The sequence below is a fragment of the Manis pentadactyla genome, chromosome 5, assembly GCF_030020395.1.
Source record: "Manis pentadactyla isolate mManPen7 chromosome 5, mManPen7.hap1, whole genome shotgun sequence".
Classification (NCBI taxonomy): Eukaryota; Metazoa; Chordata; class Mammalia; order Pholidota; family Manidae; genus Manis; species Manis pentadactyla.
Genome location: NC_080023.1, coordinates 102,090,888 through 102,117,428, shown reverse-complemented (window position 1 = coordinate 102,117,428; position 26,541 = coordinate 102,090,888). Strand labels below are relative to the sequence as shown.

General features: G+C 37.0%; 1 protein-coding gene across 1 annotated transcript; it reads left to right on the top strand.

Annotated features, from left to right (window-relative positions):
* Nucleotides 1–19,368: 19,368 nt before the first annotated feature.
* Nucleotides 19,369–25,441, top strand: MAD2L1 (mitotic arrest deficient 2 like 1). Its single transcript, XM_036922982.2, has 5 exons — nucleotides 19,369–19,554; nucleotides 20,411–20,557; nucleotides 23,182–23,302; nucleotides 23,796–23,899; nucleotides 24,588–25,441. The coding sequence occupies exons 1-5, from the start codon at nucleotides 19,482–19,484 to the stop codon at nucleotides 24,758–24,760; spliced, it is 618 nt and encodes a 205-aa protein (XP_036778877.1). The 5' UTR covers nucleotides 19,369–19,481; the 3' UTR covers nucleotides 24,761–25,441.
* The last annotated feature ends 1,100 nt before the right edge of the window (nucleotides 25,442–26,541 follow it).

Genomic DNA, 26,541 nt, shown 5'->3' with positions numbered 1-26,541 from the left:
TACTCATAAATATTTCAGCATGTATGTGAAAGATAAGAACCTCTTTCAGTACAACTATAATACCTCTGTCAAATCTAAAGAAATTAACTCTAATTCCTCAATACTATCATATACTCAGGCATTGTTCAAATTATTAGTTGACTAAAAGTTTTTAAGAGAAGAATTATGAAATGAAAACAACAATTCGGAAAAGTTACTCTCATACCAGCATGCAGGATGCAGTAAAGCCCAGAGAAGCAGCACACAGAAGGAGTATAAAGGCCATCATCAAACAGGACAGATGGGAGATGGCCAAGGTGTGAGCTAATGTGGCGGAGATAGGGACGGAAACATGGCCCCTGAGTAAGAGACATGATGGGAGTCAGTGAAAGGAAAGATGAAGGCAGCCCAAGAGTTGGAAGAGCAATGCTTCCACTGGGACACATGGGCAAAACGGGGTTAACTGACACTCTGAAAAACGATGAGTTTAGTCATAGACCTATAGCTTTAAAAGGATGGACATCTGGGTACAGAGAATACCCAGAAAATGCAGACCCACATTTTGAGGGAGACCCTGGGATTGGAGATTTATATTTGGGAATCACAGAGGTTATGGATAATTAATAGAAAGTGTGTAAAAAGAGGAAAAGAGTAAAATCAAGACAGAACTTCATAATTGCCTTAAGTCATGTGAAATCGAAACAAAAAGCCAAGGAAGAGGGTAAGAATGGAATAGTCAAGGAGGTGAGAAAGAAATAGCTGTATCACAAAATCCAGCTCAAGAAGGATGCAGAATCCCAAAATATAAAAGGTGCAGGAAAATATTCTGACAAATCTAAAGTACATCAAATGCCATGCAGTATTCAGTTAGTCATATATGCAGCAACTCTTACAGAGTTCTTATCATGTGCCTAACACTGTGGTAGGACCCAGGCACAAAATGGAAAAGCTGGCTCCAAGCCTTCCTTTCTGGAGCTTACAGTATAATGAGAGAAGCAGATATTAAGCAACCGATTGTGCAAATAAGTAATTACCAACTGGAATCAAGGCAATGTGGGGAAACCCAAAGTTGTAGGAATGAGTGTGCTCAGTAGGGGAACCATATCTATTCTGGGAGAGCAAGGAGAGTAAAGCGTGGTTTTCCTTGAAATCTTAAATATAGCCATATCCACAGGAATCTTCTAACACTGCTATTTGACTTGTTTAAAAGAGTGACATCATTGTTTATGCCATTCAGAAAAAGAAGGTGAAAACGTGTCATCCACATTTCCTAGTGGGAACAAATAGACCTTCATTTTGAAAGAAAAGGGATTTTAAGTTTTTATGATCTCTTCACTTTTGAGACATTTTGTACATGTGTTTACAAAGAAAAGAGACATCATCAAAAGCAATGTGTGGGAGCATTCTAAATTATTTTTAATGATGTCTGACATATTATGAGTGTCATAAACAGAAATGTGTATTTTGGCTTCAATTTCTGGTATAAGAATTTACCACTGAAATAAATATTTTCTTTTGGAAATCAGTATTTTGGTTCTCAGAACTCAGGCAAAAGTTTTGTTTGGAAATTCTTTTATACTTACGAGGAGGACAGAAATCTAGAACAGTAGAATACTGCTCCAACGACTATTTATCAAACCACTATTGTATTCCTATGCTGCTCATATTTGCTCATTTCATGTTAGATGAAGTTACCTCCAAAAAGATGAAAAGCAAAGGCTTTATGACCTCATCCATGCAATGAACAATAAACTTTGAAGTTGTTTTATCTAAGAATTAAGAAATCAAGCTTGGAGATTTAAACAGTGCTTGGATATTTTAGAAAACAACTTTGACACAAATTAAATTTAACCCTCAGAATGTGTTTGGGATTGTTTCATTATTAGAATACTACAAGGTATTTTTTAAGAGCAACAGTTAGACTCCTTTTAGAAATTTTCCTTGGGAAACAAGAGAGTTACTAAGGTATTGAAAAGTTATTGATATGGTTTCTCATTTCACATTTCATGTGATCTTTGACAAGCTACTACTTGTTGAGATTTGGTATAATATTAAAGAACATCCAAATTACCTGAAAAGGTTATTAAAATGCTTCTCCCTTTTCCAACTACATATTAGTATGAAGCCAAGTTTTCTTCATATACTTCAATTAAAATATCATACTGTAACAAATAGAATGCAGAAGCAGATAAGAGAATCCAGCTGTCTTCTATTATGCCATATACTAAAGACATTTACAAAAATGGAACACAGGGCCATTCTTCTCATTATGCTTTTTATTTTGTTTTGGAAAAACTATACTATGTATGTTAACATGTAATGGATACTCATTATTATTTTTAAATGAATTAATAAATATTTCAAAAATTTCCCAGATTTAAGATCTAATATGATAAATACCTATAGATATAACCTACATAAACAAAAGGTCTATGGGAATCTTCAATAATTTGAAAACTGTAGAGGTGTCCTAAGAGCCCAGATAGATACAGTTCTTGTTTGTCACATTTACTGTTTGTTATTTTGGATCATTTCTCAGATGCTTTAGGCACAGCTTAAGCATACTCCTTACAGTTTATGAGTGGATCACTTCATCAGCATGGCCAAATCGTGTGCCAAGAAAAGAACAGGGTATTTGCCCTTGCAGAGATTCAAGAGGACAGGAAAAAAAAATTTTGTTTTTTCTGTATGTCACCTATGCTCAGATTGTAATGTGTATGTTTTTGAAACTGAAAACAGCTATATTTTTCCTAGTTATAAAAAATTCATTAAAAATGTAAGTCTATATAAATACAATAAAAAAGATTGTATGAATCATCCAAATCTTTCCATCACCCAAAGACATTGTTAACATTTGGTACATTTCTTTCACATTATATAGTGTGTGTGTGTGTGTGTGTGTGTGTGTCTAGGAAGAAATAATCATGCGTGAACTTAGCCACAAGAGCTCGATGATAAGAAAGAATTTCAGCTTGGAAATCTCTGGGTTCTGAAAATCATTAGCGTCTGACTAAAAGTTGTTGTATGAACTGAAGTGCTAACTTCATTAAACCAAATATAAATTGCCTTACATAATGATGTATCATTGTATATATAATATACATGTATATATAATTAAATTAAGTTTTAAATCTAAAATATAGCTGAGTAACAGATCTGGACAGTAAACTATTCTCCAGCTTAAAATTTTAAGGTTCTTAATATACAGAAGCCATTCTACTAATCATATTTAAATGTTGTTATACATTAGAATGAGCACAAGTAAATTGTCACAGTTTCATTTCAGTTTTTGGTATTATTAAGAACACCTGTACTTTAAAAATCTTGTCTCACTGGATCTCTAACTTATCTACCAATTTGGCCTTAAAACCTTACTTTAAAAAGTAATGTAATCCTATACATTTACCAACATTTAAGTTGTGTGAAAGGTAAGAAGGAATTAGCATCAAATATTTCTTAAATAAAAGGCCATCTGCTTTTAATTTTTACTCAGATATCTTATCAGGCTTCACTATGGAAAATAGTAACTTTCCACAGATTACGCATGATTGAAACAATTTTTAAGAGGGGAGAAAAATTGGTAGAACTGACCATTATACAATAAAGTTGAAATCCAAAATATACTGGTGAGTGCTTTTTTTCTTAACTACCTTGCAAATATTCATCTCAATGCTTTTAATTATGTAATCTCCTGTCCTAAACAAGGAAACAGGCATTTATGTCACCTTCTGAATTATTTCATGTATCACTTTCAGGCATCACTGGTGAGTTCCAGACATCAGATTTTGAACAATGATTTTCTAAAATAATTTACTGAAGCCTTAGAGGCTTGTTTGTTATACCATATTGAAAGGTGTTTCACTCTATTTCAGTGTATCTTTGATTAAATGAGTTGTGAGCAAAATAAAGTCAATCTCTAGTTTTGACCTAATACACAGTTTATAAATTTTAATTTAAATTATTTCTTCTTGATTTCAAGTTGTCTTGTACAATGTCCATTTACATATGGTACGAATATGAACTGAAAAGGCATCAGATATAAAGAAAGGCATTTACAAACTAATGTAAATGTAGTCCACACAATAGATATGAGAATCATGTTAACCTGACACTATTGTCAGTTTAAAACATGTTAACCTAATAATGAAGTTATTGTCATTAAGGAACATACTTAATAAACATAACAAGCTCCTACTATAAACATATGTATTACTTTCAGATATTATCAAAATTACAAAAAATTTCAGTTGAATTCAAATGGACATAAAAATTTTGCACTTCAACTAATTCCATTTATATGCATACAGATGTTCTCACAGGCTGTATAAAGTCCCCACCATGTTCATTTTAAGAAGGATATATACAGCATTTACTTCAGTTCACAAACTGTGGGCAGACAACAATCTACAGAAGCTTTTTATAGGGTTTAAAAGAGTTCTAATCACCCATGCCAACTGCACTCCTCTCTCAACACAATAACTGCTTTTGAAACTAAGCATTCATTTGCTAAAACAAGGCATCTGCTGTTAAAGAGATTGATTATCCTGGGGCCTGACCTAATTGGGAGATTAGATATGGTTCCCTACTCTGGATGGCATGGTTTATAGAGAAAAAAAAAAATTAAACCAAAAAAGAGCAAACTTCTTTTGGACTCCCGTGCACTTTAACTTAATTCTAATTTTCTTTAAGTAGAAACAAACAGTTTTACAAATGTCAGGTTGGTGAAATAAGTAAGTTAAGAGTTATAAATTCACTGAGTTCACTGTGTCATTTCTTTAGTAACAGGTACATATTTACTTTCATTACATAAATCAAACATTACTAAAAAATTTGCTGTCATATCCCACTGAATTGAAATCACTGTATAACAGATACACATACACACAAATCTGGCCTTTTACTGACAGTATCATTTCAGCATTTTCTATTGCCAGTTAGGTGTCAATTTTCCCCCAAACACAGACATCACCTCATTGCTATGGCTAATTGCATTTTTCTTCCTAGCCTTTGACAACCAGATCTTTGTTAATGCTATTCACCAATATATCAGACTCAGGTCATCCATCCAAAACATGACAAAAGACCCAGATGCTCATGTAAATTGCACTCCCCAGAAGTACTGCCCTCTGCCTCCACGCAGCTACAGACCTGTGACCCCTCCCAGTTGTGTATACTTCTTTTGTTTTCACTTAATCTGTCATGCTCAGAAAAAGTGGTTATTCAGAGGCTTTAAGAAACTTTATCATTTTTTTGCATTATAAATAAGTTAATTATGAAGTTAGATATAATTTTCTATACAAAATTTTTTAATTGCTTATTCCGGTTGAATTTCAAAATAGATCCATTTTCCAAAATAAAGACATCTATTCACTTTTCACCCTTTCTTGAACTCTCAAGATAAAACCAAGTTTGATTGTCCTCTTTCATGGTAGAAAAGAGGAAGAAAAAAGGTTTCAAGTAGAAGTGTTCAAGCAGAAGTGCAGGACTGAATCATTCATAAAATAGCCCATAATTAAAAGTCAATTTTATATACTTGATGCTTTCTTATTGCCTTCAGTACAATTTGCAGTAAGCATTAATTACTCAGAATTTCTACTTTCCTAAAGCCTTAAGTAACTTAAAAATACTTTTGAGATACATAGAAACTACTATAATGATGCTTTTAAAGGAATATTATTATAGATTCAAATGGCATAGGAAATATATTATGTGTGTGTAGATATATCCATATTCCAGATTCAAGACTTCTATTATTTTTCACCCTTTATATGTTTTCACCTCGTATATTTTAATAGTCACTATTTTACCAAGTCACTGTAAGACGAGGCAGAAATAATTTATTAAATAGAAAAACAGTTTACTTGGAAGCCAACAGCACTATTTTAAGGAGAACATAAAGATCAAACTAATGAATATGATTTTCTCACCTTAATTTTAAAGACCTTCAAATTTAATTGAAATTGAGCAAAAAATAAGGCAATAAGAAACTTACAGGGTTACTAGAGCTACTGTCCTTATCTTGCACTCACAAACACAACCACACTAAATTTAACATGTTCATCTGTTGCAATGCCAAAAAGAGAGGCAGAAATACTTCGTTGTATTTATAAAATAAAATGACATCAAACATTAGTAACCGTTAAAGCTTAGCAAATGTTATGAAATATGTCAGAAACATTAGGAACTGAATGATACAGGCCATCCATTTATAGGAATTCTCTACGGCCAGACTAGGCTGCAATGGGAAGGCCTACTTTCTGAATCAAGCAAAATATAGAGCAGGACAGGGCAGCTCATAGAAAAGAAGCAATGGAAGACAGACTAAGCAAGGCCAAAAGGAAAGAACAGCAGCTAAAAAGAATACTGAAAATTTGCACGAATACTGATAATTCCATGAGGACCAGGAATTCAAGATGCTGAAAACAGGAAAAAAGAGGGTTGAGGGGGCGTTCTTGGTAATTGGTGATTCTATGATAATGAGACAAAACCAGGGGTTCTGGCAACTACCTGCATTCACTGAAATTTAAACAGTGAAGAAACAGTCTTGAGTGCTTCTTGCCTAAACCGTTACTATAAGCTTTCCAGTCTTTCCAGGTCAGCTACAATGATGTTGCTAAAACATCACTTTAATTATATTCTTCCCAAGTCAAAAATATTCAGTGGCTCTCTAATGTCTCTTGGGAAAAGTCCAAACTTTTCAGCCTGCCACACAAGGCTCTCTAGAAAAAGGACCCAAAAGTGATCTGATTACATGAAGACTTCCCCAAGTCAAAGTGAGTTAGTTTGGTGCTTACACACTTTTGGTCCGCTGATTTTAAGTTCTGTGCCTGTCATATCCTACCTACATCAAAAAAGGTTAATTTCCTACATTTTCCTTATGACCCAAATCAGATTTAAAGTTTTTCATTCAACCTTCCCTAACTACTATCCATCTTTGCCTGCCAAAGTTCTAAGTGCAGTAGTGCAGGGACATGGGACAAGCATCATGATTAATTTTCCCTGCCTATGATGAAAATGAAGAGCAGAAGGGACTCCATATTAAGGCTAAGATTCCATTTTTAAAAACCAGGGAGTTAGGAGGTAAGATTCCTAACATATTATATGGTAATCAGGCAATAACTGACCCTATCTTAGGGCAAGACAAATGGTCCTAAATGACATGTCCCCACTGTTTGAGGGTAATCACTATCTCGGAGAAGAACAGGATCAAGAAATTCCTTAAGTTTATCTTACAGAACATCTAGAGGACAGACTATGGATGTGACATAATGTCTCTACCGGAGATAGACATCATGAGACCACAGGTCAAGCCTATGCTCCCTCCTACCCTCCCAACCCTTTGCCCCATTCTCAAAATCCTTAAAAAACAAACCTAAGCCCTTAACGTGCTTCCTCTCTGAGGTTGCCGGCACTCCCCTTTCTGTGAGTGTTCTTTGGCCTTAAATAAAGACTTCTCATGGCTCAACTTACTGCATTTTGTCTCTGCAAGCTTCCAGACCTCTTGGGAGGTTAATAAAAGACAACTTTTCCCAGTGGTAAATGTCTTTGTTACTTCACTATTTCTTTCAATTTTCTAGACTTAAGCACAAGTCTTCCCTCTCTCTGTCCTACTTCAGACAATTAGGGAAGGCCTACTGAGATCTCTGATTTGGGTTTGCAAGTTTCGGTTGTCTGGGTGACCTGGACAGGACTGCAGCTATACAATCGTGCTCTTTAGTAGCCTGCCCTAAAATCTCCTTTATTTGCCTTTGGGAAGTTCTCAGAACATAATCTCACTCCATCCAGTGCTCTGCAGCTCCCTCAAATCCTGGGATGGAAGGGGCTTAGTTACCACACTGCGCAGATTCAAGCAGGCACTGGATGCCAGGTGACCCTGGCTTTAGGAGTTGGCAAGGGATTTGTCCTATGCCAAGCTGGAGTTCAATGAACTTTTCTTTCCTCCGTTGTCCTTGCTCTCTGCTGCATGCACTCCGCTGCCATTGGCTGCTACTCTTGCTTTCATGAATTCCTTCCTTACCTACACTCATCTGACCTGTTCAAGAATTCTTTCTTGATCAGAGTCAAGAATCCTCCCATGTCCACATTGAAGTTTCACCTAGGGCACAGGGAGAAACCTCCCCAGGCGCAGCTGCCCACCAACATAAGCACTCTTCAATTTCTATAACCTCCAAGAAACATTGCTGTAGTTATCTTTGAATTCATTTTGCATTTACTGCATACATTTACTTGGTTCTCATCTCTTACCTCCAAATTTGCAGCTATTTTTGTATATTGGCTCCCCAGCTAGATTTTCCCTGCAAAAACAGGCTGTTTTCTTCCCTCTTGCATCCATACAGAATCACATTATGAGGTAAGTTGTACTCAATAAGTATCTACTGAGGAACAAGATTCTGTAGTGTTATTATTCCTTGGTTGACTTCTCTTTCCATTCCCCATAATGGTCATTTGGATCCTTCATGACAATGCTTTCTGTGGCCTCTGCGTCTGGCTCAGACACACCTACCCAACTTTCAACTTCAATTTTTATATTTCTTCTGGATCTCTTTCCCTTATATTCCTAAAAATAAAATTCTCAAGACTCAGCAATTGTTTATTTCCTCACTCTCCATTTCTCTTATGCACAATACTTTTACTTCTAGATCCTTATCCCCCACTTTCAAATGCCTTGCAAAAGACTTCCATCTCCTACCATGTACCACAAGTTGCTTCCTCTCAGTTCACCAAAGATCTTTTAAGTATAAAATCTAATGATGATCTCCCAATCATTCTTACTTCTGCTGAATTACATACATGAACTACTAAAATAATATTTTCCATCTAACTCAAATTCACTAAATAGACTTTTATGACATTCATCTCTCATTATTTGCTTCCTACTTCTCCATTTCTCCTGAGTATTGTGCACTGCCTCTTTTCCCATGTCATTTTATTAATTATTATCCCCCAATCCTTCCCTAATTCTTTTCCCTTTCTGACCTAAACTCACTAGAAGGAAAGCTAATCCAATCCCACAGACATAGTTATCATCTCCATGTATACAGTTCCACTCCGATCTCTAAGATTTCAGACTTTATTCTTCAGAGTTCAACCAAGCACATGCACATCTGAACACATTTTCAAAATGCATCACAGATTTGCCATCTCTTTACATTCTTACTGTACTAGACATTCTCATTTCCTCTTGTCAGCACTTAGTATTGGCAAGCTGAGCAGTAGGTTGGATTTTAATTACCTTCCTGTCTCTTGGCCAGAACATTTGTCTGGGGCACAAAGTAAAAAACAAACAAACAGACCCTTTCTGTTGTTGCAACCCTACTCAAGATATATGCCTTTTGGCTGCCCACTCTTAATTAGGAGAACCATCACCCTACTCAGGACCCCATGTATTGTCTCTCTTCCTCCACTTTCGACCTCTTTCTCTTACTGTAACCTCTATTCTAAGTCCAGGGTCATCTCTCTTACTCTGAGTTTCCATTAGGTTTCCAACCACTCAGCGTCACCGTGTTCTATTGCTAGATGGATCCCAGGAGTTTCACACTAAAAATGGAGGGAGGGTCATGGCATAAGAACCCACTGTGATTTACTTCAAGGTAGATTCTCTAAAATATAGTTAAACTTCCCACACTTCATGATTCATGTCCTGCTATCATCTAGAATGCTTGGACTTGACTTCAGTTCTCCCAGCTAGGTGCCTTGGATAAATCATTCAACTTCCTTCTGTAGCTTAGTTTCTTCAGCTGTAAAATACAGGTAATAATGGTACCTAACTATAGGCTTGTGAAGCAATTAAGAAAGTTGATTCACATAAAACACTTAGAAGAGAACCTGGCAGAAAATAAATGCCCAATAAATGCTAGCAATTATATCCTGTTTGTCATAATGCTGAGATTGCCTGTCCCCATCTTTGCCTTAAGTTGCATTACTTAAGGACTCTTTAGTTATCTTAAATGTGTACCAGACCTAGGAAAGTGAGAGAAAAGCTATCTAAATAAAATAACAATAACTGGTAATAATAACAACAATATCACAATAACAACAATAACAGTAAGCCAAAGCTTCTTCATCTGCATTATTTCATGTAATCTTTACAAAAATTTCATGTGGCTGAAAAGATGCCCCACATCGCTAATTATCAGGGAAATGCAAATTATAACCACAATGAGATAACACCTAACACCAGTTAGGATGGCCAACAACAAAAAAGCTGACTAAGAACAACTAATGCTGGTGAGGATGCGGAGAAAGGGGAACCCTCCTACACTGCTGGTGGGAATGTAAACTAGTTCAACAATTGTAGAAAGCAATATGGAGGTTCCTCAAAAAACTAAAAATAGAAATACCATTTGACCCGGAATTCCACTCTTAGAGATTTAACCAAAGAATATAAGTTCTGAGATTCAAAAAGACATATACACTTCTATGTTTATTGCAGCACTATTTACAATAGCCAAGATATGGAAACAACTACTAAGTGTCCATCAGTAGATGAATGGATAAAGAAGATGTGGTACATATACACAATGGAATACTATTCAGCCATAAGAAAGAAACAAATCCTACCATTTGCAACAACATGGATGGAGGTTGAGGGTATTATGCTCAGTGAAATAAGCCAGGCAGAGAAAGACAAGTGCCAAATGATGTCCCTCATTTGTGGAGTATAACAATAAGGCATAACTGAAGGAACAAAACAGCAGCAGACTCAAAGACTCCGAGAAGGGACTAGCGGTTACCAAAGGGGATGGGTGGGGGAGGGTGGGTGGGGCAGGAGGGAGAAGGGGATTGAGGGGTATTATGATTAGTACACATGGTGTGGGGGAATCATGTGGAAGACAGTGTAGCACAGAGAAGACAAGTAATGACTCTGTGGCATCTTACTACACTGACGGACAATGACTGCAATGGGGTATGGGGGGGACTCAGTAGTATGGGTAAATGTAGTAACCACATTGTTTTTCATGTGATACTTTCATAAGAGTGTGTATCAACAATACCTTAATAAAAAAATTGTATAAAAAAATTTCATGTGGCAAGTACTATTGCTATCCCCTTTTATGGATGAGGGGGAAAAATCCTTATATGATTCTTATATTGCCTAAACATTCTGCCTTTCAAATGTTTCTCTAAAACCTGCCAGGCTTATATCCTTTCCTTGCACCTCTGCCTATGAACTCTGCTTTTGGCAGATTGCCTGGAGATTCCTAGTTCTTTAGATAAGGCTATAACCCTCCACTTCTACCAGTGAAGTTCTTCATGTGATCCAAGTGAACTTTTATAACACCAAAGAATGAGCTGAAACTCCTAAGAGGGTTTTTATTCCATACCTCCAGCAAATTTAAATGGAACATGAATGAATGGGGTTCAAAAGCCTGGGGCCCTCCTTCCCATTTAATATAATGTATTTTCCTCACTGGACTGCTCTGGCAAAAGCTAGCATTGGAGAATGACAGTTCAAATTTCCACACAGGCATGCAAGTCAGCCATCTCAGCTACACCTATTCCATATCTACCCAGGAATGAGGGCAAGCCAGGAACACTACTGTCCCCAACTCAGGGCGACTTATCCTTCAGCCATTAAGGTTTCTAACATACATCCTCTAAGCCAATGATCCCAAAGTGGAATAGTACACGGAACAATTCACTGGGCCACTGGAAGAAATTTGGGACTTCTACTTATGTTGAGTTTTTAATCTAAGAAAATAAACTATGATACCAAAAATAAAAACAAAACAAAACAAAACAAAAAAAAGAACGTAGAGGAATACCAAGGTGCTTGAGTTTGAAACAACGTAACAACGAACGTACTCCCACTGGGACCCAGTGATATGGAACAGCTTTGTTGATCATAGTCCTGTAGGCCCATTAGTTTACAATAGGGTATCCGGGTAACCTTTATTGAGACGGGTTACAACATAACTAGCATTCTGGCTGAACCTATAGTACACCATCAGCTCCCACTGCAACATTTCTGGGAGCTGACTCTCCTTTACCCTTGTAGTGAATGTATAAAGGGCACAGTCCCCCTGCACTCGGGCCTCAGCCTTTGGATATGAATCCACTGAGCCAGTGCCTACACCAATATACTGCTTCTCGCCAAACGTCTCCGTGTCCCAACTCCCTGTTCATAGTTTCCACAGTTCCTGGAAGAGCAACTAAATGACCTAAGTAACTTTGTAACCAGGATGAGAGACAGACCTCTGGAATGTAAACAAATGCATACAGATAAAGAATGCCAACATGGGATCAACAAAATCACCTAAATAACCCTTTAAGACAAAACTTCAAAGGAATTATTAATCACATGTATAGAGCATGCTGACCCCTACCCACAACACCCTATAAAACCCCAAACCTTAAACCCTTAAGTGCACCTCCTCTCAGGTTGCCCACACTCCCATCTGTGTACTGTCTTATCAAGTAAACCTTTTTGCTCCATAAGAAAAAAAGAAAAAGAAAAGAAACTAAACTGTACTAAAATGTAACAAAAGGATTGACACTGGTACCCACTCAGAGTCTATATGTCGGAAAGTCACAGGTCACAATTGGTATCCTGAAGATATGAATACCAACCATTCCAAATTTACTGGTTCTTTCTCTGTGCAGGTAACAATCAGTACTGTGCTATCTAACAAGAATTTTAGAAGAAATAACACTCAGTATGTTCTTTCAAAGAAAAGTGACTTCTTAAAATGACCAAATGTTTTTCAAAAGACACTCATGCAACTGAGAGAGCATATGTGTGCCAATTTTTTTTTTTGAAGTCTTCATCTGCATAATTGGAAAACTTGGAAACAAATTTTTCCAATTTATTTATAATTTCTCTAAATTATGAACTGGTTCCAAAGGCAATTAAAAGATGAAAACAATAGTTCACTTAGTTCCAAACTAACAGAAAGGTGTTGTGTTTTCATATTTTTTTTTAAATGGGTCAAAACTGCTTAAATCTTTGTTTTCACACCCATTTGTTAAAATTACAAAAATACATCACTTTTTAATTAGGTTGTAAAAACATCTAATTGGAACCAGGAAAATGGGGAATTTAATAATCACTTTTCAATAGAAACTTTGCATACTTCTTAATTCAGGCAATAAAAATAAATCTACAATTCTCTCCTCCCATTTGGATTATTGTATCTTTGGACCAATTTTTTGAGCTCTGATTGTCAAAAATATAAAAATAAGACTCAAAACAAACCAAAAAACACAAGTATAAAAACATGTAGAAGAAATTATCAGACTTTTAAGCCAAGATTTCAAAAAATAATGAAGCATATTAACCATGTAAGTCTAAATGTAGTTACTGTATTCAGTGAAAATGAAAACATTTATTATCTACTGATATAACAAGAACCACTTTTAAAAATATGTATTTCTCGGGCAAGGGAAACAAAGCAAAATGAACAAGTGGGACTATATCAAGCTGAAAAGCCTCTGTACAGCAAAGGACACCATCAACAGAACAAAAAGGCATCCTACAGTATGGGAGAATATATTCATAAATGGCAGTTCCAATAAAAGGTTGACATCCAAAATATATAAAGAGCTCACGCACCTCAACAAACAAAAAGCGAACAATCCAATTAAAAAATGGGCATAGGAACTGAACAGACAGTTCTCCAAAGAAGAAATTCAGATGGCCAACAGACACATGAAAAGATGCTCCACATCGCTAGTCATCAGAGAAATGCAAATTAAAACCACAATGAGATATCACCTCACACCAGTAAGGATGGCCACCATCCAAAAGACAAACAACAACAAATGTTGCAAGGTTGTGGAGAAAGGGTAACCCTCCTACACTGCTGGTGGGAATGTAAATTAGTTCAACCATTGTGGAAAGCAGTATGGAGGTTCCTCAAAAAGCTCAAAATAGAAATACCATTTGACCCACGAATTCCACTTCTAGGAATTTACCCTAAGAATGCAGCAGCCCAGTTTGAAAAAGACAGATGCACCCCTATGTTTATCACAGCACTATTTACAATAGCCAAGAAATGGAAGCTACCTAAATGTCCATCAGTAGATGAATGGATAAAGAAGATGTGGTACATATACACAATGGAATATTATTCAGCCATAAGGAGAAAGGAAATCCTAGCATTTGCAACAAAATGGATGGAGCTAGAGGGTATTATGCTCAGTGAAATAAGCCAGGCAGAGAAAGACAAGTACCAAATGATTTCACTCAACTCTGGAGTATAAGAACAAAGGAAAAACTGAAGGAACAAAACAGCAGCAGAATCACAGAACCCAAGAAAGGACTAAGAGTTACCAAAGGGAAGGGGACTGGGGAGGATGGGTGGGAAGGGAGGGATAAGAGGGAGGAAGAAGAAAGGGGGCCTTATGATTAGCACGTATAATGTGCGGGGGGCACAGGGAGGGCTGTGCAACACAGAGAAGACAAGTAGTAATTCTACAGCATCTCACTACACTGATGGACAGTGACTAATGGGGTATGTGGTGGGGACTTGGTGAAGGGGGGAGTCTAGGAAACATAATGTTCCTCATGTAATTGTAGATTAATGATACCAAAATAAAAAATAAAAATAAAAAATTACAAACTTCTCTGAAGGAACAAAATAGCAGCAGACTCACAGATTTCAAGTAGAGACTAGTGGTTACCAAAGGCAAGGGGTTGGGAAGGGTGGGTGGGGAGGGAGGGAGAAGGGGACTGTGGGATATCATGATTGGTGCACATGGTGTGTGTGGGGTCACAGGGAAGACAGTGTAGCTCAGAGAAGACAAATAAGGACTCTGTGGCATCTTACTATACTGATGGACAGTGACTGCAATGGGGTATGGGGGGGGGACTTGATAATAAGGGTCTCGATAATAAGGGTAAATGTAAATTGTTTTTCTTGTGAAACCTTCAAGAGTGTATATCAATGATACCTTAATTAAAAAATTACAAAAAAAAAAGATAAGTACCCCTTACTGTTTTATCAGATTTAGAATAAACTGCTCTATTTCAAGATGTTGGCCTCAAGAATAAAAGTAACACCTGGCAATTTGAAGGAAAACTCTCATAAGTCTATAAAAATAATGATTCAATTACCTAAAATGTTTTCTTTCTCCCTGTAAAAACAAATTAACATGTAAATTAACCATAAATATTAACAAACACGAATATGTTTTTGGTGGTTTTGAGCACACATGTGCGCACATGGGAGCTCATATATACTAAATATTTAAAAGAAGGATACCAATTCTGTAATATGTTATGATTCAATGTTTCATTCTTGTGATTCTCACATATATGGATACCCTAGAAACTACTAAATTCATTTTTCCTTCATTTTTCTTTCAACTGAAGCACACAAGGACAGAGCACTTACAAGGGATTATTTCACATGTAAATAGTGCCATCTTCTGGCAGTTGGAACTGTTTGGGTATTGACATAAAATTCATTATGGATTATAACTTCCATTTTCTCCATAAGTTACATGTACAGGTTATTGAGTAAAAACCCTTCATTAAAATTAATTAAGAAAAAAAACTTTTAATAAAAGGAGCATGTTTCAGCATTTCTTCACATACATAGGTTTCAAAAGAGACTGCGTCAATCATCCTACAGATTCTACGACTAAATCTTCTACTAACCAGATATTGAATTTTAGATTAACTATATAAGCCACTCTAGACCTCAGGTTCCTTATCTATAAGGTTGTTCAACTAAGTTATTAAATAAGTTCCAAAAAGTTACTAAAATTCCATTTGATTCTAGCTTTAGAAATTTTTATGACTATTTCTGGCTTTAGCATCCTAATATGGAATATAGGCCTGCCTATCTGGGCACACTTTTTCATAGTTATCTCCTTTATTAATATGGATTTTTTTGGTCACACACACTGCTTGAATTTTCTTCAGAAACAAACCTTAATTTACACTTGTCCTTTTCCAAATAGCTTGCCCCTAAACATTATACAATAGAAAAGCTTCATTTAATTGTAAATAAATCTAAACTCATACGACTGAAGTTTTTTTTAAAAATTCTGTAAAAATAAGTGTGCATGCTTTAGATAAGATAAAGTCAATGTCAAATCAAGCACCCAAAAGTTAATAGGAAAGAAATCCCTCCAAAGCTTCTAGAATCCTAAATGTTATTGTCACATATAACAAGTTGGAAAAGCTCAGAGTGTAGGCAGCTTCTCCTAACATCCCCACAGGTTTGACTGACACCACCCTGTATTGTGTAAGCTTGTCACCCTGGATTTACCCTTACTACTATTTCATTCTCCCTTCATATCAGGCATCAACTCAATTCTTGTTTTCAAAATGTGTTGCTCTGATGTATACCTTCTTATTTAAACTTTCTGGCATCCATGTAGTATAGGTTCTCAACTTCCTAGACCTGAGTTACTAAAATATCAGGCATAGTCTACTGTTTAGAGTGATTAAGGACTTGCATCCAAATCATTTGGGATGCTGGTTAAAACATGTCACCTCTTTGACTCCATAAAGTAGACCACCACTGTCACATAATTTTATAAATTTTTAAATTATAAAAATTATTTTATAGGTAAAAATACAAGTAATTTAAAATGTTCTATAAGTCAGATTTAAAAACTAAAAAGAAACAAATGAAATTATTTAAGTAATATATTTGATGTAATCCAATGCATGTAAAATATAATTTCAATATGTAATCAGTTAAAAACATATCAATGTGATACTTTATACTCTTTTTTTCATACTAAGTCTTCTAAATCTAGTACTTTGTACTTGTAGCATATTTAGGTTGGACAAGCACCTTTCAAGAGCTTAAGAGTCATCTGTGGCTAGTGGCTATGATACTGGACTGAATCTGATTTGGAGAAGGGGTAATCAAAGCTAGAAATCTATTAGCAAAATGCCCAAGTGATTCTTTCACACCCTCAAGTTTGAGGACCACCACTCTAGACCATCCTGTACACAATCCATTCTACAATTATTACTGTATTTACACTTGAAAAAATTCTCCTTTATGTCAATCTGAAGAACCCAGAAATCCCTGGTACCTCCAGTTAATCAACTCAGATGGGTATTCAAAGCTCCATAAAGGTGACCACACCTTATCTATCTAACCTATTCTCCAACAGGAAATATTCTGGGTTCTTCCATGAAGTTTTCTTAGGAAAATATTCAAATCCTTATTCATTCACAAATATTTGTGGAGCACCCACAAAATGTGATCCCACATGGATCCTTCCCAAACCAGGAAGCTAAAACACAAATCATTACATAATTACTACAATATAATTGTTTCATTGCCACATTGAAAGCAGGGCTCTAAATAGTGCTACGAGATGCTATGAGAATGCATAAAAGCAGGACCTTTTAGTTTGAGGAGTCAAAGAAAATTTCTTTAATGCAGTAGCATTTAAATTTTCTAAAAGAATATATAAATGTAAGGTAGAGGAAAGCACATCATGAAAAGCTCTGAGGTGGAAAAGTTAAAGGCTCAGGCAGATTAGGAAAGTAATCTTTCTGAAAGGGGGCTGCCGAAGTAGGCAGAAGTCACAGGACGCCAAATTTGTGAGCCTTCAATATTTTTTCTTTCTGTTATGCATATTTAAACAAAATATATGACAAACTCTTTAAAAAGTATACAGCATGCCTTCTAAGCATTATTTCTTGTATCTCATAGAGCACAAAGAAAGTATTTAATAAATACTTCCTCTATGCATGGAAAAGTCATGTATTTTGTTAGCCTTTTAAATTACAGAATCTCCAAAATAATATGAACACTTAATTACATGAAATGCAAGGAAGTCTTTCCTAAGGTGCTGAGAATTACATAAAGTTCCTTAGACAGACAGACAGACAATTTTTATGGGGAATAAGGTGGGCATTGATCTACTACGGTGATGCCAGAATTCTGGCTCTAACCTAAGTTTCTGGTAGAAGTGAAAAGATGGTGATTTTAACACACACACAGAGACGAAAGGATGTAAGGAAGATATTTTACTGGGTCAAGTCTGCCTGTTACATAGTACCTATGTTTTACTCTTCAAACTGATCAAAATCTGACACATAACACTGTGAAACGCAGAATTCTAAGGTGCCCTCCCCCGAATTTGCGCCCTCTAGGGAGCATAACCTATATTCTCTCCCATTGTGTGTGACAGAACCTATGAATATGAAGGATATCACTTTGGGGGTTAGGTTCACCAAAGGGGAAATGATATGCAGGATTGGGGCTTACATAAGCAGGTGAGCCCTTAAAGGGCTCTCCCTGAAGTCAGAGACTGCAAGTGTGAGAAGGTCTGCAGAAGGGCAACCTGGGCAAAGGTGCAAGATGTCTCTGGCCAAAAGCGAGCAAGAGGAAGACCTCAATCCAAGAACCACAAGGACATTAATCCTGCCAACAACCAAGCGGCTTGGAAGACGACCCCAGATCTTAGATGAGAACCCACTGCAGACCCCTTTATTCCACCTTCTGAGATTCTAAGCAAAGCACACAATTATGCCACACCAACACGGTCATGGCTTTCAGGACTGGCAGAAAAAATGGGTGGTTTTAAACCACTAATTTGCATTAATTTGTTATGCAATAGAAAACAAATACACTTGGGTATTTTTCATATAATTGAAGTAAAAGTACGCCTGGTAGACAAAGGTTTTTGACTTCGTTTTACAAATTATTTTTCTAGCTGCTTAACTTCACAATTTAATAAACATAAATTAGGCACTTTATCTTAAATACTTCTCACCTTAACATGAAAAGTCATTCAACTCGAGAATCGAAATTCATTGAAAAAAGAAATCATTATTGAAGGTCCTTTTCATTGAGGTGACTATTTCTGACCAGCCTACTACGGGTGGGCGGAGTCGACGCAGCACAGCGCCAGACGCAGCTCCCAGGCGGCCAGCGGTTGCCTCGCCCGGGCGGGTGGGCGGTGTTGGGTACAGCGGAGGTCAGACGTAAACAGGGGACAGAAAACCGGATGCGGTTCGTCCCTTTAATCCCTAACCCAATTTCTCAGGAAAAGCCGCGCGCCCACACAGTAATCAGGCCCTCTAAAGACGTGGCTTGGCTGCGACGGAAGCAGTTGCTTTGGAGCTGCCAGAGGTTCCGACCGCGCACTAGGGGTCACTGGGGCCCCTTATTGGTGCAGCAGTGAAGCAGATCATAATCACTTTGAAAGTATTTTTGAAACGCAGACGTTGTGCTCCGCAAACCTGGAGAGGGGCCACTAAACCGTGATGGGCAATCTTCTCCCCTCCACCGATTTAGTTTCCGCAACTAGAAGCGCCCATCAGGGAACCCCAAAGTGCAACAACCCAGAAGAGCGTGGCTACGCCTACCCACTGCACCTGCGGAAGAGCCCGCTCCGAGACGGCAGAGGCGGGCAGATCCCCGCCCCGTGGGGCGGGACCTAGAAGTTTGCGCGCCTGCGCAAAGGGCTGCACGGCGCCCTGCGTCGTCACTTTCGAAAGGAGTGGCGGGGAGCTGCTGCGGGAGCTCTTGTCGTCGTTGTCTGCCTTGTTAAAGTTCGTGCCTTCGTCCCTGGACCTAGTCATGGCGCTGCAGCTCTCCCGGGAGCAAGGCATCACCCTGCGCGGGAGCGCTGAAATCGTGGCCGAGTTCTTCTGTAAGTCCCCGCGCAGGCCACAGGGCGAGGAAAACTGAGCCCAGACCTCCGCCTAGGCCCGCGGCTGGCCTGCCAGGCAGGGAGACCGGTAGGCCTACGGCCGCTAATTCATCTCCTCTCCGCCCCCGCCTCCTGCCGGACAGGAGGAATTTGGGATGAGGCGGATGTAGGTGCTTCCCCCGACATGTTGCTAATGGTGGACGTAGAGGCCTCAGTGCTGCCTCGCCGTATAGCCCCTTCGCCTGGAGCTTCTGTAAGATGCAGCTATCACCCCACCTTCATCCCCCACCGCCGCCATCCCCTGAGACTTAGGACGCAGTACAACTGGGGTGGGGCCCCTGTGTCTTTACTCCTGCCTTACCTCCAGGTAATTGTGGGATTGGTGGTGATGGACTTTGGGAAACACACTGTTTTGCACCAGGCCGGTTGTACCTTCTGATAGAACCTGGGATGATTTGAGAGAAGAGGAAGAATAAGGGAGGGAGCCTTGCCTGGGGTAATTGGACCATTTAATCAGTTGGTAACTCAGATGCAAAAGGGGGTTTGATATTCCTTAACCACAATCTGAATTTAGGCTTTAATTGCAATGAGATGAAATTTGGCACTGGTAGATTAATGCAGTTTGGCATTTTTCTTTTATTGCCTCACAAATACAGATGTCGCTTTCTTTCTTAGAATCAAGATTTAAAGGATTTTTTAATGCCACTTTGTACCTACTGTGCTTTCAGCAACACACACAAACATCTGTGTTTAGCTTTTACAGCTTTATAGGATTAATGAAAACAGCTGCATATAAACATGTATTTTCCAGAGTTACAAAGTGATAATGACTTCTCTTTAACATTTCTTTTTTCAGCATTTGGAATCAACAGCATTTTGTATCAGCGTGGCATATATCCATCTGAAACCTTCACTCGAGTGCAGAAATACGGACTTACCCTGCTTGTAACTACTGATCCTGAGCTCATAAAATACCTAAATAATGTGGTGGAACAACTAAAAGGTATTTAATTGTTGGAAACAGTTTTGAGTTTTGTAGGCTATCTAGGATCCACTTTATAGCATCTTGGTGATCTGTACCTAGAAGTATAAAATTTAATGTAGCAAACATAGTGACTCTCAATTGGGAGGAAGCATATAATATACAAGTTAAAAGAAATCCCACATTTTGACTGGGCTGAATATTTTGATGTTAGGAATCTGATATGGCTTAGCAACACAGTCTCCATCAACTCCGTCAGAAATGGCTTGTAGTCCGTGTGTCCAAATGGAAGTTGGAATTTTATATAATTATGATTGTGTTCAGATCATACAATCTAGAAAACACACTGTATATTCTTAATATGTTTTCTGTAGCTTCTTGCAGTCCAAAGGCATTATTTTGAGGTTAAGAAAAATAAAATTGTATTCAACTTTGAAAGAGCTACTAAATAATAGAGCATCTGATAGTGTCTTTATTTTTCACCTTTGCCTTTTTTTAAAATCCTCCCTGTGAGTCAGGGAGCCTTTACTATCTTACCACTTTTTTCTTAAGCTTCAGAAGTTGCTGTATTGGATCAGTACATGGTCTCCATCTATTCCTTTTGTCTCCTAGAATTCCCATTAGTTTCTCTGTCATGTTTCTCTTCACTTAGGGTTCTCACTTCTAGTTTTTCAACATTATAGGATGTTTCTCCCTAACTTCTCATTTGGTCTTCCAAAATACTAGTTCCAAAAAGACACTACAATAGTCATCTTTTTATTACTATTCATGTCATATATTGTTTCAGGTAGCTTCACTTTTTTTTAATTGCATCATTGTAATTTTACTAACTTTTGGCTAAATCACACTTAGTCATTCATAGGGCTGCACTGAAGATTATTTGGCCTGGAACCTCTAAACAACTATTGTGTCTATGTTGTTTTAACTTGTTGGAGAAGCAAGCCCTGCCTAAGCTATTGGTTTTTTGGGTTATCTCCTTTAAGACCACACCAATGGCATTTCATCTCAGGTGTAGCTAGACCTTCCTATTGAACCTCTCCCTTTTATTTTAGTCAAAATGGAGGAATTGCTCTTTGTAGAGGCAAGTTGTTCATTCTGTTTTGAATCCCATCACCCTTGTCTTCTTAGGGATTTTACCCTATTTCTTTTGTATTTTTACTTAATTAGTTTGATTTGGATTATTCCCACTGATTTCATCTCTCTCCAGTTTTAAAACAAACAAAATGAATACCTGCCTCGATCTTCAAATTACCACCCAATCTCTTCCTTTTCATAGGTACACTGATAAAAAAGTTGTAGATATATGCCAGGGGGTCAGCAAGTGGCCTATTTCTGTACCGTCTGCAAGCTAAGGTTATTTTTACATTTTTTAAAAGGCTGTTTTAAGAAGTCTATACACCTAAGACCTATGTGACCCACGATCTTTGAGTATTACTGAATTATATTCTCTTTATTAAAAACTGCTAATTCCTGCATTTACTATCTTAATTTCCAAAATTAATTCAGGGCTCAGTCTGAAGCCATCTTCCCACTATAATCTCTCTAGATGATCTCTGACATGTACATAGCTTCACTAACAACCTTTGGGTAGATGATTCACAAATGTATCTAATCCAGGTCTCTCTTAAATAGGCTCCTATATCAAGTGCTCCTTTTTTATTTCTATGTGCCTATCCCAGGGATACTTCAAACAGCATATTAAAAACTAAATTTAGGATCAGCTGTTTCAGTTTGCTTGACTCACAGTGAATGGACCAACTATCCAACTACTGAAACAAGCCAGAAACTTGGAAATCATCCCTGACTCATTCCTCTTCCTCTCTCTCATGAGTAATCCAGTAGACTTTAATGTTCACCATGAAATCTCTTGCATCTGACAATTTTATTTCTCCATCTCTGCCATGTTATCCTCCTACAAGCCTTTAAATTACTGATCGCCTAGTGTCCCTGTATTCCCTCTTTATCTCCAGTCCACTTTCCACATCACAGCCAGAATGAAAGTTTTGAAATATAACTCTAATTGCATCATATCCTGCTTTATAATGGCTTCTCTTGTTCTTGAAGGAAAATTTCTTTAATTTGGACCACATGCCCTTGTGTGGTCTGGCTACTGTTTATCTCTCCAGACTTAACTCTGTTCATTCTCCCTTTCTTAACTGCAGTTGTATTGGCCTTCCTCCAATCCACTGGTCAGATGCTCTTCCCTTTTGAGTATTTAAGATCTATATCCTCTTCCCTATCCTTTTACATATTTAATGCTGTTGATTCTTAGAACCAAACTTAGGCCTACCCAGAGTGAGTCAAATTTTCCTATTTATATGCTCTTATTGCACCATATATCACACCTTCATAGTGTTACCACACTTATAATACTACCTTTATTGGTGCAATGCTGAGATTAATGTCCATGTACATTTCTACTTATGATTATAATGGAGGTACTGAATGTCCGTTGCTCTGTCCTTAGCTCTAAGGACTATATTTGGTACAAACAGTGAGGATTTGGAAACAAGAGCTAGGTTATTGATGGGGAAAGTTATCTACACGTTGGAAGAGTTCCCAAATACGAGTGGTAAGAATTTGCTGGGGAAAGAAGTGGGACCTGAAAAGAGAGTGGTTTTGTAATGCCTTGTTATGTGTTGCAGATTGGTTATACAAGTGTTCAGTTCAGAAACTGGTGGTAATCATTTCAAACATTGAAAGTGGTGAGGTCCTTGAGAGATGGCAGTTTGATATTGAGTGTGACAAGACTGCAAAAGATGACAGGTAAGTTTGAATGATGTTATTTCCATTTTCATATTTTTTCTAAAACATATTTTTACTAAGTGAGGCCCATTAGTTATGGTTTGATTCTAAGAAATTTTTAGCTTATAAAAATAATTTGATATATAATTTAACATCTTATTTCAAGCAATAGGGAATTAGATACACATTCCTAAAAATGCCAAAATGATTATACCAATTAAATAATTTTAGATAGCACTTATTTTTAAGAGTTGAGGTTTTCTTATACCCCTTGGCAGATTTTCTAGTCATCTGATACTAAGACCAACCCTACAAAGTGATGGGAAGGATAATGAAATAATAAAGATACTAGGTTATGGACTCTAAGGATATACCTACACTCATTTTTTTTTTAAACTGCTTTTTAATGTCTTACATATTGATTTTGGAAGTGTTTATTTAGATAAATAATCTTACCAATATAAATAACTAGTTAAAATTTAAAACGTATTAATTGATTTGGTTTCTTTGATAGTACACCCAGAGAAAAGTCTCAGAAAGCTATTCAAGATGAAATCCGCTCAGTAATCAGACAGATCACAGCTACAGTGACATTTCTGCCACTGTTGGAAGTTTCTTGTGAGTATTACACACCTACATATTGGCTTAAATTTACTGGGGAAAACACTAAGCTACTGCTTTAAGAATTATCCCTTTATTAAATGTTTTCTTAATAATATCATGTACTGTGAATGAGAAGAACTTACATGAAGCAAAAGTCATATGCATTCTAGAAAATTTGAAAATGCTGAAAAGGAGAGGAATGAAAGTTCTGCAGTATTTACTCTTGAATGTTTTGATGTAATTCCTTTCGTTACTTTTATTTTCTATACATTTTTATGTATACAGTTAAAGACTACAGCTGTAATTGTGTCTTTACCATCTTAGTTATTCCTTCATTCATCAGATACTTCCTAAATACCTGCTATATGCCAGACACTGTTCTGGGCGCTGGGATACAGCAGTCACAGAACCAAGGTGTCGGCTTTCCTGTGGCTTACATTCATCCCATCCCATGTGGCTGATTATCCACTTCCTGCATATGTGTTTAATAGTTTTCTCCTTAAAGAAAGAAAACCTTGAATTTTTCATAATATAAAGTAAAAGAAGTATATACATTTCTATTGGTGAAAAGCAATCACAAAAACTAGTGATTAGAGACCAGGCTATCTTTTCTAACATGATAGGTGGTTCAAAATGTGAGAGACAGGGAGGGTAATTTTACTTTTGAAAAATAATGTACTTCAATGATCTGTCCCCAATTTAGGTTCATTTGATCTACTGATTTATACAGACAAAGATTTGGTTGTACCCGAAAAATGGGAAGAGTCGGGACCACAGTTCATTACCAATTCTGAAGAAGTCCGTCTTCGTTCATTTACTACTACAATCCACAAAGTAAATAGTACGGTGGCCTACAAAATTCCTGTCAATGACTGAGGTTGAGATAAGGTCAATAATATACTTTGTAATTCTCAAATGTGGTTTTCCTGAAACCAAGTCAACTATATACAGTTGGTATGTTTTCTTTCACTGGTTAATTTTTAGGTGGGGAAAACTTAACATTATACTTCACTGATCTGTGCATAATTGTTCCAGTTTTTTGGTCTGTTTGACTTTACCTAGGGTTGACGTAAGTTACTGCACACAGTTCACAAGGGAACCAACAGATAACTACATCAGCATTGTTATGTCAATGCCTTTGAAGGTAATAACTGTAAGATGGAAAAATTTGCTATAAACCTAAATACCTTCCTAAATCAGCCTCTTGGTCAAGTAGCTTGATGCAGTATATACATAGGCAGATATTTAAATATAAAATATAGCAAAAGCAGTCTGAATATTCAGAATCTTTGTTTAGATCCTGAAAGTGTCTAATGATAATCCATAAGTAGTGAAATAATGCTATTAGGCCCTTTGCCTTTATTTCATTTGTATGGTTTCCATGTTGAAGAAATTCTCAGTTATTTGATTTCTGTTTATATAACTTGAACCTATGAATCTATGGTTATTTCTACTTTTAGATTCTTGTGATATAAAACTTTTAAGAGTGTCTTATGTTTCATAAAATCAAGCTTTAAATAGCAATTATGAAATAAAGTTAAAATGTTTATGTTTCAAGTTTGTCTTATGGTATTTTTTTGTTGATAATACAGTTAAATAGAATAGATTCAGTATAAAAAATTATTTCTTGTACCTACCAGGTTGTAAGGTCTATGGATATAAAACTGAGTAAGTCTTGAGGTATTTTCAGTTTAATGACTAGTTTTGGTTATACCCCCTCTACCTCTTAACAGTAGACTTAAAATAAGCATAATTCTTTGTGTAAAAAGGTAAATGTCATTCAGAACTAATTCGGTTGAGCAAATGTAGAGTTATATTACCAAAGCTCTTAGCTTTACTGTCAGCCCAGTTTTCCTTCTATACTTAACTACCGTGCTGATCCCTGTGCCCTCATTAATACTCCCATCAGGTATTCGTTCACTTACCTGTTTTTCCAAGGTCAGTGTAAGGCAGACTTCTAAAACTTCTATTCTAAATCTTCCGTCATTTTGTAATAATTCAATTTATTATGTGCATAGTATCAAGCACTGTTCTAATCTCTTTATGTGTATTATCTCTTTTAACCTCCACTATTAAGTAAAATACACAGAGTGTGTTTCCATTCATTCCAAACTTACAGAGTGAGCATCTGTTAGTGTGCAGACTGGTGTGTGCCAAGTGCCAGCCAGGATGAATGAGACAAGTACAGGCCTTTCTGAAGCCTGAGGTCTTTGGAAGACAAATGGCAAAGAACCATGAAGTAACCAAACATGTTTGTTTTATTATGTATTTGTCTTTATTGTTTCACTGGGATAGTCTGTCTCTCTGGTTCAGTTGTGTGCTTGTTCAGAATAAAGGGCAAGGTCTTGGCATTCTTTGATTTGTCAGCACAGCACAAATAAGTGCCAGTATTTGATGGTAGGTATAGTGAATCCGCGGGTTGTTATCTGCTACTGGTGGTGGTAAGGTTTCTACAACTAGCCATTTCAGGGAGGGGAGACTGAGGGGTACCCACACCAAACGCAAATACTGACAGTTGATGAAAATACTGATACATGACTGTTAAATAATTTGGGAGCCAACCTAAATGTCATATGGCTTAAAATATATATATCCTCTTCTCTCATTTAGAGGAGAAACATTGTTTAGTTGTGGAAACACTATATGCCTTTGAAATT

Coding starts and splice junctions, on each gene's coding strand:
- MAD2L1 (XM_036922982.2), top strand. CDS start 19,482: ATGGCGCTGCAGCTCTCCCGGGAGCAAGGCATCACCCTGCGCGGGAGC. Junction 19,555..20,410: donor AATCGTGGCCGAGTTCTTCT/GTAAGTCCCCGC, acceptor TTCTTTTTTCAG/CATTTGGAATCAACAGCATT. Junction 20,558..23,181: donor TGTGGTGGAACAACTAAAAG/GTATTTAATTGT, acceptor TATGTGTTGCAG/ATTGGTTATACAAGTGTTCA.